The sequence below is a fragment of the Lutjanus erythropterus genome, chromosome 17, assembly GCF_056507025.1.
Source record: "Lutjanus erythropterus isolate fLutEry1 chromosome 17, fLutEry1.hap2, whole genome shotgun sequence".
Lineage (NCBI taxonomy): Eukaryota > Metazoa > Chordata > Actinopteri > Lutjaniformes > Lutjanidae > Lutjanus > Lutjanus erythropterus.
In genome coordinates, this window is record NC_139333.1 from 723366 (window position 1) to 737599 (window position 14234).

Here is a 14234-nt window from a genome sequence, read left to right on the forward strand (position 1 = left end):
GACAGTGTACTTTTTATTTGTTTTATTTTGTGATTTTTAAACTTTCTTTAAAAATTTCGGTCGAGCGAATCTCCTGCGTTACTCAACTGTTATTACTCAGATAAATTCAGAGACCAATGTTCTCTGTGTCCTGCTGTTTAATTGGTGTTTTGTTTTAAAAGTGCAGCCGTTCTCCTTTTAAAATCACATCTAGGCATCTTAAATCTGCATAATGTGGGTAAAAAAAAGTTTGCTTTTATGAGCCCAAACCAAACCTTTAAGGAATTTAACACCATTTAAGAAGCCTCCTAATTATATGTCAGTTTGATCTTGTCAGATCTTGTCAGAGAAACATCACTTAGAGTTTTCTGTTTTTGTATAAACTGATTTGAATTATTCAGACGAAGCTGACATCGACCGCTCTGAGTTACAGTGTAAAAGCAGCGAATGCACATCTCCAACTCCAGCTGGAGCTCGTGTGTTAATGTGAAGATAACGAGCAAAAAGCTTCAGCAAACGGAAACGAATCCCCTCGAACCCAACGCTGTTGCCAAGAGACACTGTTGCCAAAACTTTGCTCATTGGCTGGACCGGATGGTGTTGCCTGGCAACCGCTGCTTAGTGAACACTCTACCAGGAAGCACTGACAAAAAGTTGGAGGTCCACATACACACACAGAGAGACACACAGACACACACACTGCTGTCAGAGTTGTGGCTGATCTTTTATTGGTTCAGACTGCTGCCTCCCACTCTTCTCGTCTCCTCCAGCCATCAGGACACCAAACAGTTAATGTTCAGCGCTGCCGCAGAGTTTTTTTTTCTGGAGGAAATCTCAGCAGAGGAAGAACTTCCAGCTGTTCATTTCGAGCTGCTCTGTGGAACATTTCTGTCTAAAAACACTGATGTCTGTGTGATTAGGAACCTCCCCTTTAACCTTTAAAACCTCTGGAAACCCAAATCCACAACAGTAATTTAGGTTCTTCTGTACAAAAAAATAAACATGTGAAACATATTTTACAGTAGACTAACACCAGTAACAAGCTGTGCATCTGTACTGAAATAGTATGTTTCCATTAGACCCTTATTAGACTTTATTAAAGGATAATTATCACGTAAGACAGACATAACAAGACGAAAACACTGACAAAGACATAACAAGACCAAAAAGACATGAGATGAAAACGCTGTAACAGGATGAAAAACAATGTAAAAGATGTAACAAGACAAAAAAGACGCAACAAGAGGAAAAACTAACAAGATGAAAAAAGACACAACACTCAAAACTCTGTAAAAAGATGTAACAAAATAAAATAACAATAAAATGGAGAATTGGCTCAACAGGAGAAAAGCTGAGGTTCAGTTGTCTTTGCTCAGAAACAGTCAGTAGAAAAGGACTTTACTTTTATACTTTGAGGACATTTCAGAGCCTGAACTTTTTCACTTTTACTGCAGGAAACAGGTTGAATCAGTATTTTCTGAATAAGAGAAGAGTGTGTAGACTTTTCACCTCTGGTTAAAACACACAACAACACAAACAAACTAACAAAACCTGTTAACAGACTTCATACACTTCACTGATAAACCACAGAATAACAGAGAGACATGAGGCTTCATGATCAAAGACAGAGGCTGTGTTCCAAACCGCAGACTTACCTACTACTCATACTAACTCTTTGAGTATGCAGTGTGTCTACACTGGCAGTATGCGATTTTTTGAGTATGCGAGAAGCAGTATGGAGTACGGATAGTATGGGTATGGAAGTATGTAGTAGTAAGTATGCGGTTTTGAACACAGCCAGTTTTTATATCACGTCGACACCTCTGTCCATATTCACACTCTCTGCTGTGATCACTTTTCTTTCATCAGCTGGAGCCTTTATCTCTGTCAGGAGTGAACAACGTTCACGTTCATTAATTGCAAACTGATTTCTTCAGTTCAACGTTCACCAAAAATATGAGCTCGTTCACTGAACGCTGCTCTTTTACTGCGTTAAAGCACAACACTGGCACATCCACCCTCCACAGATAAATTCATGGTCATTTTGCAGCCCCTCGTGTATCTGCCAGGTGTGACAAGTTAAACTATTTATTTTCCTTAAATCCAGTTCATCCAATAATTCATTCAAGATTAGAAGAACATTTTAAAGGAATCATCAGAATATTAATTTAAAACTTTTAAATTATCAACAGGATGTGAAGAAATAACAGTTCAATGTGTTACAGAGAAATTTAGTGAAGGGAGAAAAAAAGCAGTGGGTTCTTACTGAAACAAGAAACTGCTGCTTTTAACTGAAAAATAAAAATCAGCATTAAATTATGAAGCGTTACGAGACCTGACTGAGGACAGGATTGTGAGGACTGGGTGGAGATACGCGTTTCCTCACATGTTGCAAGAAGACCACATGCCTTGATAGGACATGTACACACACACACACACACACACACACACACACACACAGAGCGTACTCACTCCTGACAGTAGCTGTCCTGGTGCAGTTGTAGAGGATGGCCAGTTCTCCGAACACTTTTCCTGGTCCCATCGTGCACAACTTCATCCCCTCTTTGGTCACCTCCACCTTCCCCTCTGGAACACAGACACAAAGACAGAGAGGAGATGCTTTATTTTGAAAGATTTAAACAGAAAATCAAGAAGCACAGTTTAGAGTCACATACATGAAGCACCAGACAGGAAACAGAAAGCTAGTTTTCATTGGCCAAAGCAAACACTAATTTCTTTGAACAGCCAGCAGTGACCATCAGCAGAATGACCACTGAACAAAGTACAGTAAATATTTAAGGATCCAAGCAGCGTCAATCACTGCTGTTATTTTTGTTCTGATTATTCTGTCTTTCTTTCTTATTATGAATTTTTTCCACTATAAGCAAAACAGGAAAACTCCCCAAAATTGGCAAGTCAGATTTAATGTCAGGCTGTAATTTGCACTGTACACACATCATTCAGAATTTTATTTTTTATTTTTTATTTTTTATTTTAAGTTTAGGTATTGGAGTGGGAGGCAGTAAGAGAAGATAGTGAAGATAATGAAGTCATCAATCAATACTTTGGACCCAGACACACCCCCGTGTTATATTGGAAGCAACAACACGCGGCAGAACCGGTCTGACAAAAGCTTCACCTCACCTGACTCACCTGAGACAAACCAGGAAACAGTTTGTTCTTCTTCACTTAAAGTAGACTAACACACAGAAAAACAGCTGATCAGATTCACCTTCAGACCAAACTAACCACTTCCTGTGAGTGAGTTCAGCTACAGGAGAGAAAAGAGTGAAACTACAACACTGCTGCTTCCGACACTCCACACACTGAAGGTGAGTTTAACTGAAAACTGAACTCAAGTCAGTCGAGGAGGGAGGGCAGCCGAGACTCACTGTACTTTCTGAGAGACTGAATCTGTAGAGTTTGTTTTCCTGAAACATGACTAGAAGTTATAAAAGAGTTCATGTTCACATAAAGACAGAGCTGGTCGGCCCTATATACACACTGCACAAGTTGCATAGGGCCCTGTGAGGTACACAACACCTGGTCAAAGTGGGTGGCAACTCTGGGAACAGATACAGGTCTGTAGTTCAAGGTGACTGAACTTTGTGTCTGTTGTGTCTTCAGATTCACTCAGAGACAAAATGTCTTCCAGATCAGAGGAGGATCTCTGCAGTCCAATCTGTCAGGACGTCTTCAGAGATCCTGTCCTTCTGTCCTGCAGCCACAGCTTCTGTACAGACTGTCTGCAGAGCTGCTGGACAGAAACAAACATGAGTGTCCACTTTGTAAGAAAATGTCTTCAAATACAAGACCACCTTTAAACCTAGAACCTGTATTACTTAAACTATTAACAAAACATCATCTGTGCAGCTAACATTAGCATTTGGTCTGTGCAGCTAACATTAGCATTTAGTCTGTGCAGCTAACATTAGCATTTGGTCTGTGCGGCTAACATTAAAACCTGCTTCATATTTAATTAACAGTTCTGATTGGCCCGTCAAGATCCAGGACAGGTGGAAATCTGTCTGACAGGAAGTAGAACCAGACGGGTCTTGACTCACATTATGAAGTGATCACGGGAAATGCAATACATTTGTCAGTTAGCTTAGCTTCACTGCTATCATTCAAAAGTTATCAAGATCACCGCTGAGTCCAGCTGCCTTTGATGTAAGCAGATAACTGACTGTTTAACTCCAAGTTTCACAGTTTCTCTTCTAAAGGCAGCCATGTTGCATGATATTTTACAGTTCAGTCTATCTGAGGGGGGGTGTTCCATTTAGAAAGTGATATCACAGCATACCCTCTGTTTACAGTATATGTAGAAGAGAGAGGTTTGACAGTAGGACAAACACCACATCATGTATTACGTCGAAACGGGGCCCTGCTGTTTCCCAGCAGTGTCCTGTACACCTAATTTTAAATTTTCAGTAAGAGGAAATGCCTGCGTTCTCTGAAGGGTGTGTCAGGAGGACGAATAATCAGATGCTCTTATTTCAGTCTTTATTTCTTGATGTGGTTTGTTGGTAGAACAGAAGTTTTTCAGATGTCTTTCTTTTGTGATTGCAAACTGTTTTAAAGTTGTGGGAAACTAAACAGACTCTTTATCGACTGATTGAACTCTGAGGATTTTTCTTTAACAGACTGGCATCAGATCAGTGCTTCACATTGGCCGATGCACAAAGTTCAGGTATCAGAACGGGAGTAAGAGAAGATAGTGAAGATAAAAAAAAGTACTTTGGACTGAAACACACCTCCGTGTTACATGTGAAGCAACAGCATTCAGTGGATGAGGTCTAACAAAGACCTCGGTCACCTGAAGCACCTGAGTTCACCTTCAGACCAAACTAACCACTTCCTGTGAGTGAGTTCAGCTACAGGAGAGAAAAGAGTGAAACTACAACACTGCTGCTTCAACCTGCCGACACTCCACACACTGAAGGTGAGTTTAACTGAAAACTGAACTCAAGTCAGTCGAGGAGGGAGGGCAGCCGAGACTCACTGTACTTTCTGAGACTGAATCTGTAGAGTTTGTTTTCCTGAAACATGATAAGAAGTTATAAAGGCGTTCATGCTTGCTCAGGTGTTCATGAAGCTCAAGTTCAGGAGGTTCATGTTTGTGAAGTTTCATGTTTTGTGATCAACTTTTTATTGAATTTGACACATGAAGACAGAGTCGGACGGCTAAACAGTTTGCATGGCTCTCTTCTTAGTTATGAGAAGTTTCCGTAGGACAGGAAAGGGTTTTCATTCCTACAAACTGCTTAACCCTAACTAAGTATAATTAACCATAGCCTTACAAAGAAAGACAGAAACGCAATCACAACACAACTTATGAGTTTATAGTGAATAAGCTCATGTGTTGGGTTTTTTGAAGAGATAAATATGTTTGATGAAATATTGTTCCAGTCAACTTCAGAGGCTCAACAGTCGTGGAAATATCAGCCAGGTTTCTGTAGTAAAGTGTCATTATACCAAACTGGAGAACAGTCACAGAGCGTGACGTGACAGACCATAACCACACTAACCACATACTATACTGAACATCAGACCTATGATTGGTCCAGACGTTCTACATGCTGATCAAGATTCAAGGCCTGGTTTTACTGGTTCCTGTTGTACTTGATGCCAAAGTGTAGCTGCTTACTTGTCACACCAGGTTGTCAGCAGCTTTATCTCGACTGCCCAGTAATATAATTTAAAATCAGGTGCTCAGGTACCATTCCAGATGAATTTAGAGGTCAAGGAAAGTAACTGCCCAAAGTATTTCGCTGGTGCAGGCATAAGGTTCACAGAAAAAAGAAAGTTTGACCAAGAACATTCATTTTTATTATGGAATTTCTGCCTCAAAATGACATTTTTAGACTAGACCATCTCTGGATAACAGATAAAATTTCCAGTTTGTGTTTATTGTAATTTGTGTTTGATATGTCACACAATTTAATCATATTTAAACGTCAAGGGTTTTGCTTAGACGTTAAGAGATTTATCCAAATTAATTTTGTAACCAGAAAATAAACTGAACTGTGTAAAGACTTGTAGTATTTCAGGTAAGGACTTTGAAATATTGGTGAAATAGAGGAACGTGTCATCAGTGTAAAGAGATACTTTATGTTGTGTACCTTGTATATTGACAGAGGAAAAGGGGATTTAATCTAATTGCTTAATTAATGTTAATATTAATGGTTCCAGTGACAGTGCAGCAGCACAGACGGTGTCATGAGGCACTTTTTATTTCTGAGAATAGATACAGGTCTGTAGTTGGAGGTCAGCCGTGACTGACTGGACTTTGTGTCTGCTGTGTTTTCAGCTTCACTCAGAGACAAAATGTCTTCCAGATCAGAGGAGGATCTCTGCTGTCCAATCTGTCAGGACATTTTCAGAGACCCTGTGATTCTGTCCTGCAGCCACAGCTTCTGTAAAGACTGTCTGAAGAGCTGGTGGAGACAGAAAAAAACTCGCGAGTGTCCAGTTTGTAAGAGAAAATCCTCAAAAGAGTCACTTCCTAACCGGGCTTTAAAGAACCTGTGTGAGTCCTTCTTACAGCAGAGAGACCAGAGATGTCCAGAGTCTCTCTGCAGTCTGCACTCGGAGAAACTCAAACTCTTCTGTCTGGACCATCAGCAGCCAGTGTGTCTCGTCTGCAGAGATTCAGAAAGACACACCGACCACAGATTCAGACCCATCGATGAAGCTGCACAGGAGCACAAAGAGGAGCTCCAGAAATCTCTGAAGCTCTTGAAGAGGAAGTTGAAGGTTTTTGAACAAGTTAAACTGAAGTTTGATCAAACAGCAGAACATGTGAAGGTCCAGGCCCGACGCTCAGAGACGCAGATTAAGGATCAGTTTAAGAAGCTTCACCAGTTTCTAGAAGAGGAAGAGGAGGCCAGGCTGGCTGCACTGAGGGAGGAAGAGGAGCAGAAGAGTCAGATGATGAAGGAGAAGATGGAGGCTCTGAGCAGAGACATAGCAGCTCTTTCACACACAGTCAGAGACACAGAGGACGAGCTGAGAGCTGAAGACGTCTCATTCCTGCACAAATACAAGGCTGCAGTGGAAAGAGTCCAGCAGCGCCTCCTGCTGGAGGCTCCACAGCTGCACTCAGGAGCTCTGATAGACCAGGCCAAACATCTGGGCAACCTGACCTTCAACATCTGGAACAAGATGAAGGACATGGTCTCCTACACTCCTGTCATTCTGGACCCAAACACTGCAAACCCAGAACTGATCCTGTCTGAAGATCTGACCAGTGTGATACTGGGAGAGGAACAGCAGGTTCCTGATAATCCAGAGAGGTTTAAATATCCCTGGGCTGTTCTGGGCTCTGAGGGCTTTGACTCAGGGACTCACAGCTGGGACGTCGAGGTCGGAGACAGTCCTTACTGGATACTGGGTGTATTCTCTGAGTCCGTCCAGAGGAAGAGAGTCATACGGTCTGGATTCTGGAGAGTAGAGTTGTTTCAAGGTAAATATTCAGCGCAGTCACCATCAGATCCAGACACTGATCTCAGAGTCCAGAAGAAGCTCCAGAGGATCAGAGTGAATCTGGACTTGAACAGAGGAACGCTGTCGTTCTCTGATCCTGATACTAACACACACATACACACCTTCACACACACTTTCACTGACAGGATGTTTCCATACTTTATGACTGTGGATAACCTGCAGATTTTACCAGTGAAGGTGTGTGTGACAGTGGAACAGAGCAGTTAGAGAGAAACAGGACGATTATATTCATGATGTTGATCCTCCTGCTGCGTCTTTATTACAAACATATGAGAATCAGAGTCAGAAACCAGACTCAGAAAGATCTTGACTGTCATTATACTCAGGTTTCCTGGAACTACTGTTTACAATTCGTGCAAATTGCGTCCTGGTCACAGTCTTTGTTGTTGTGTTTCTGAAAATGCGTGTGTCTGCGTTTCAAGGTCCTTGATGTGTGAAAGTGTGTGTTTGGTCTTGGTCACGGTTCTTGGGGTCTGCTGTGTGTCGGGGCAGGGAGGGGTGTGATGGAGGCCACAACTCTGGGAAACAAGCTCCTCCACACACAAGCCTCATCCTCTGCTCTTGTCCCTCGTCCCTCGTTCTGTCCACCCTCTAAACAGAGCAGCCGGTCGGCTCAGTAGGCGTGTCTGGGATGTCGATGATGATCGTCACAGATTTAGGCGTAGTTCTCACTCTGATCACATCCATCTTGTTTATGAGAGACCTGAAGTTGGCGGGAGAAGGCTCAGAAACGCTGATCACATGACCCGGCTCGCTTCCCCGTCTCTGTTTCCTCTCCCTCCAGAGGGTGATTCTGATGCTCTCTGGGATCCATTAGATCTCCAGGGGGGATGAAAGAACCTCAACTCTGTGTGGTGGTTCCCGATCTAAAGTAGCTGGGGTTGATCGTATGTCTTAAAGGCTGCTGTTCTAATTAAAATGTAAAATATATTTTAAAGTATTGTATATGTACTTTTTTTGGTTGTACTTCATTTTAAGGTACAATAATAAAACAAAATAAGACACTTTCTTAAAGATTTTAACTTTAACTTTATTTTAATTTCCAGTCCAGATGATAAACTTTCCAAACAAAGTTAATGTTTGTAAAAAATGTTTACAGTATGTAAAATGTTTTACAATATTTAAAATATGTGTAAATGTTGTATTTGATGTAATGAAGTTGACATGATTCTGTCTGTAAAACTTTTTAAATTCAGTTTCAATCTGCTCTAAATCAGTCAGTCAGAGGAGTCGTTCTATTTAAGGTGGATTTATCATGTTTAAGGTGGACGTCTCATGTCATATTAATGAACAGTTAGCGGATCAATAAATCAATAAACTGTCAGGTGAAACAACATGCGGAGGACAGTTCAGTGGAATTGTGTTGACCTTCAAAATAAAAGGGAAAAAAAGAGATTTGATTGATTGTTTTTGATTTTTCAGAGAACAACTGTCTGATTTCAGCGGGATTGTTTCTAACAGTCACGTTAAATAAAAGTCATCTGTCATCTGTTCAAATCATAAAGCAAAGAAACACATTAACAACAGAACAATAATTCAACCAATCAGCAGCAGAGTAACAATCAGACACACGCTGATCATTAGCATGAGAGGATAAAGTTCAGACCAGGAGACCAATAATATGTCATCACAGATGTTCAGTGGCCATTTTATTAGGTACAGCTGGAAAACGTAATACAGCTGATCTGCTAATAATTAACAAAACATTAGCAGTTGGTTTTTACTGAAACTTTAATGGAATACAGTTACACTTTCTTTTGTATCTGAGTTACATGATGCCATTACAGGTAATCCATTACTGCCTAACCTTCGTCTGTGAGTCATCACATTAAGACCTGCCCCGTATTTAATAAACTGCTGTGATTGGCCCGCCCAGATCCAAAACTGACACACGTGTTTGAGACATACAATAATCATCACAAAGACAGAAGAATAAAAAACGTTTAAAGAAACAATCGGCTGTATTGAAACAAAGATGTTAAAGAGCCTCATTAATTCACATAAATGTCCTGAACAACTGGTGAGAAAATGATTCAGATTCATCAGTTCTCCTGACTAATGACAGCACACAGCTTTTGATATGCAAAATCTCTAAACACACACACACACACACACACACACACACAGGCCACCTGTCGTTCCCCCTGCCTTTAATGTGTGTGTGTGTTTGTGTGTGTTTGTGTGTGTGTTGAGTTTAATCCAACACTCAAATAAAACAGCATCTGAGAGATTTATTTTGTTTCCAATGTGTTGCAGCAGTAGAACAAAATACATTTGTTCCTATTACACACACACACACACACTCACACACACACACACACACACGCACGCACGCACGCACGCACGCACGCACACGCACACGCACACACACACACACACACACACACACACACACACACTCACACACAAACACACACACAGCAGCAGTAGCAGAGGAGACGCTGATGAATCAGATTTTTGAATAAAAGCAGACGTGAATCAGCCTGTAAACTGATCTGTTCACATCACACTGCAGACTGAATTTAGAAACACTTTGTTCTGATCAGCTGACGTGTTTTTGGAAGAAACATGACGCTTTTTTTTTTACTGACATGATGATGAAATATTTCTCCTGAGTCTTTCATCTGTTTTCCCACAACAGTTTGGTATTTTCACACCTGAGCGTCTGAAGCAAACGTCATGTTTTTGTGACGTCATCCTGTCAGTTTTGGTTTCACTTTGCCGTTGACCCGTCCTAAGTCCCGCCCACTTTTGAAACCGTGGTCAGCTTCTTCCTTTGCTGCTTCTTGTTCTTACATGTGTTCAGCTGGAGGATCAGTGAAAGCTACATACAGTCACATCTTCAGTTAAACTAATGTTAGCGCGTGATATTCACAACATCGTAAACTAGACGTTTTCTGAAAGCGACTTGTTGTAATTAAGAGTTCATGAGTTCCATTTTAATGCAGCATAAACTGTTAACTAGCTAGTTAAGAGTTTACATTAGCATTAGCTAACTTCAGATGTGACAGCTGATTTTGTTTTGTCGTCTGCAGCTGGAGGATCAAACATGTTCAGTGTTTACAGCTGATGTTTGTGTGTTGATCAGCTGATTGCGTGTCTGAGATGTCAGATAGCATCTGAACACACTCTGACATTTAAAACTAATATTGATGAAGACAGATTGATATGGACGTCAGGAAACTGGAAATGTCAGAGTGATCCGTGTCACAACACAAACACACACAGACGGGAGCGAGTCAAATATTTTATATTAATGTGGATTTTATGAAAAACTGAGCAGACTCAGGAGAGACTTTCTGAACTTTAATCAAAGGTTAATTTATATCTGAGGAGATTCAGTCGATCTGACACACAGACAGACAGGTGTGACCATTAAAAATGGTCCCACCCACATCTGCCGAGGCTTGGATAAAATATATGAAATATTTAAATGAGCACAAACGAGTGTTGCCTATATCAGTCCAATCAGCTGCATCCAGGGAAAGCACTGTACAAAAACATTTATTCTACTGCATCTCTGTCCACAGTGCTGAATCCAACATAAATCAATTAAAAATAATCTGTAGATTCATTGATAATGAAAGTTATTATTATCTGCAGATTGCAGTGTGTGTTACCGAGGAAGAACGCTAATGACATAACAAAGACAAGCGAAGAGTATTTTCCGTGTGAACCATGTGTCCATCTGTCCGTCCTCAGCTGCGCTTTCATTGGCAGGAAACTGGCAGCAGGATATAAAAGCAGACGTTCGTTCTGATATGATGGAAACATGCAGGTGGAACACGAGAACATGTGAACACACTGAATGAATTACAGCAGTTCTCTCTGTCAGAGGAGGAACCACACGTCAAACTACAGGAAACGTGTTCAGAGACGAGGTGGACGGAGAGCGACGAGAGAGCGTGGGCGTCCGACCACCACAGAGAGAGAGAGAGGAGCTGCTAATGAAACAGAGTGGAGTGTGTGTGTGTGTGTGTGTGTGTGTGTGTGTGTGTGTGTGTGTGTGTGTGTGTGTGTGTGTCGACTGTTTCCACACAAACTCCTCTGTGTTACTCTTCAGTGAAGGACTGCACCTCTCTTCTGTGTGGTTCTGTGTGGTTCTGTGTTGTTCTGTGTTGTTCTGTGTGGTTCTGTGTTGTTCTGTGTGGTTCTGTGTGGTTCTGTGTGGTTCTATATGGTTCTGTGTGGTTCTGTGTGGTTCTGTGTGGTTCTGTGTTGTTCTGTGTGGTTCTATATGGTTCTGTGTGGTTCTGTGTGGTTCTGTGTTGTTCTGTGTTGTTCTGTGTGGTTCTGTGTTGTTCTGTGTGGTTCTGTGTGGTTCTGTGTGGTTCTATATGGTTCTGTGTGGTTCTGTGTGGTTCTGTATGGTTCTGTATGGTTCTGTGTGGTTCTGTGTTGTTCTGTATGGTTCTGTGTGGTTCTGTATGGTTCTGTGTGGTTCTGTGTTGTTCTGTGTGGTTCTGTGTTGTTCTGTGTGGTTCTGTGTGGTTCTGTGTGGTTCTGTATGGTTCTGTGTGGTTCTGTGTGGTTCTGTGTGGTTCTGTGTTGTTCTGTGTGGTTCTGTGTGGTTCTGTGTGGTTCTATATGGTTCTATATGGTTCTGTGTGGTTCTGTATGGTTCTGTGTGGTTCTGTGTGGTTCTGTATGGTTCTGTGTGGTTCTGTGTTGTTCTGTATGGTTCTGTGTGGTTCTGTATGGTTCTGTGTGGTTCTGTGTTGTTCTGTGTGGTTCTGTGTGGTTCTATATGGTTCTGTGTGGTTCTGTATGGTTCTGTGTGGTTCTGTGTGGTTCTGTGTGGTTCTGTGTTGTTCTGTGTGGTTCTGTGTGGTTCTATATGGTTCTGTGTGGTTCTGTGTGGTTCTGTGTTGTTCTGTGTGGTTCTGTGTGGTTCTGTGTTGTTCTGTGTGGTTCTGTGTTGTTCTGTGTTGTTCTGTGTGGTTCTGTGTGGTTCTGTGTGGTTCTGTGTTGTTCTGTATGGTTCTGTGTGGTTCTGTATGGTTCTGTGTGGTTCTGTGTTGTTCTGTGTGGTTCTGTGTGGTTCTGTGTTGTTCTGTGTGGTTCTGTGTGGTTCTGTGTGGTTCTGTATGGTTCTGTGTGGTTCTGTGTTGTTCTGTGTGGTTCTGTGTGGTTCTGTGTGCAGTGTTGGACAGGAACCTGCTCGTGTTTTTGGTGAACTAGATGTTTGTTTGTAGGTTTGGAGAGAAAGAGAATAAAAATGACGTTATGAAAGAACACTGATGGGAACCTCTGTTCATTTATGTTGCAGCAACATTAAACTTAAAACTTTACATTGTAGCGACGTTACTACAAAAGTACAGTTAAAATGTTATGTTGCAGTGACAATACTGCAACATTTCATTTAAAATGTCATGTTGTACATGATTGTAAAATCTGACCCCGTCTTAGCAGGAACATGTTGATGTTCTCACATGTCCTAAAAGTGGTGGAAACATTTGGACAATGACATTCTGTAATTAGACCTGCTGGAACGTTACAAGAGACGTTTCAGAAATGTAACGTGTCACAGAAATGTTGTTGTTAGTAGCATAATTTTCAGGACTGAAACAACACAGAAAAGTCAGTTTAACACGACTGAACGCAGCCTTCCTTCACTGTGACGCGTGAATCGTGATGTTTCTGATGGGAAAACGCATCATAAACAAAGCTGAAGATGAATTTGACTTACAGCATTTTTCTCCCCAGATTTCTATCAATATTGCGATAACATCGCCATCTTGAATTCTCCTGGCCACGATAATTATCAGGACTATTCAACATTTTTCAGCAGCTCTGCCTCCAAACATGTCTCCTCCCCCTCAGACAGAAGAAGGAATCAGAAAAAAAAGTGTGTGTGGAGATGATCAGATGATATAATGTGTCTCTGCAGGGTATTAAAGTGTGTGAACTGTGCGCTCTGGCTTCATTAGACCATAACAATGACAAACAGCAGAGATCAGAGTGAGACATCCTCCACTGTCTTTGTTGCTCTAAAACTGAAACACAGACACTCCAAATCAATTCATTTGCATCCACTCCACTGTTTGAGTTGTGGTTTTATAAACTCGTTAAAGCGACTGAAGAGCTTCAGTGGCTCCGACAGAGAAACACGACTTTATCACAAACGGTTTTCTCTAATGAGAATAAAACCTGATTCCTGCTCTTCTCACAGGTTACAGCTCAGACACACAAAATGTTTGATGAGATCTGAACAAAAATAAAGGTTGATCTCAGTTCACCTTCAGAATCTTTTTCTCTGTAATTTTTACATTTTATCATTTATTTGGAACATTTTCAACACCACTCACAATAAAATATCCCAACTTTTCCCTCTTCTCTCCAAAACCCATCCTTAAACCCGGAGCCTGTCAGTCTGTGCCCAGGGCATTAAATGCTGTTGTCCACGTCTCGGAGGTGTCAGGCAATTTTACAAATCATATGCTGGATCAAACTAAGGCCTTGAGGTCATTGGGAGCCCTGCACTAACTCTTCCCTCCTCTCTGTTCCTTTTGGGGAAAACAAGAGGTAGTTCCTGACAGCGTTGCTGTTAGAGATGGGAATCGAAAACCGGTTCCTGTTGAGAGTGTGGACTGGTGGCTGAAGAGGAGCCAGTTCACCTCCTGAGCACTGCTGAGGTACTGAACCCCTGACTGTATGTATGTGTGCAGCCCCCTCACTCTGACATGTCTCTCACATGCACGTCTAAACGTCCTGTGTGTGTGTGTGTGTGTGTGTGTGTGTGTGTGTGT

General features: G+C 41.6%; 2 protein-coding genes across 2 annotated transcripts in view; one reads left to right on the forward strand and one right to left on the reverse strand.

The window, feature by feature from the left end:
• Positions 1-14234, reverse strand: part of prkg1b (protein kinase cGMP-dependent 1b) — a 44061-nt gene that overhangs the window by 15908 nt on the left and 13919 nt on the right. Inside the window, exon 3 of the mRNA XM_084741397.1 lies at positions 2452-2565. Within this exon, the coding sequence (XP_084597523.1) occupies positions 2452-2565 (114 nt within the window). The remainder of the gene's footprint in view (positions 1-2451; positions 2566-14234) is intronic.
• On the forward strand, positions 6080-7720 carry LOC146311472 (E3 ubiquitin-protein ligase TRIM39-like). The gene has a single exon (XM_084741396.1). It carries the CDS (start codon positions 6307-6309, stop codon positions 7690-7692), a length of 1386 nt encoding a protein of 461 aa, XP_084597522.1. The 5' UTR covers positions 6080-6306; the 3' UTR covers positions 7693-7720.

What these genes read in the sequence shown, in the direction of transcription:
- LOC146311472 (XM_084741396.1), top strand. Translation starts at nt 6,307, where the DNA reads ATGTCTTCCAGATCAGAGGAGGATCTCTGCTGTCCAATCTGTCAGGAC.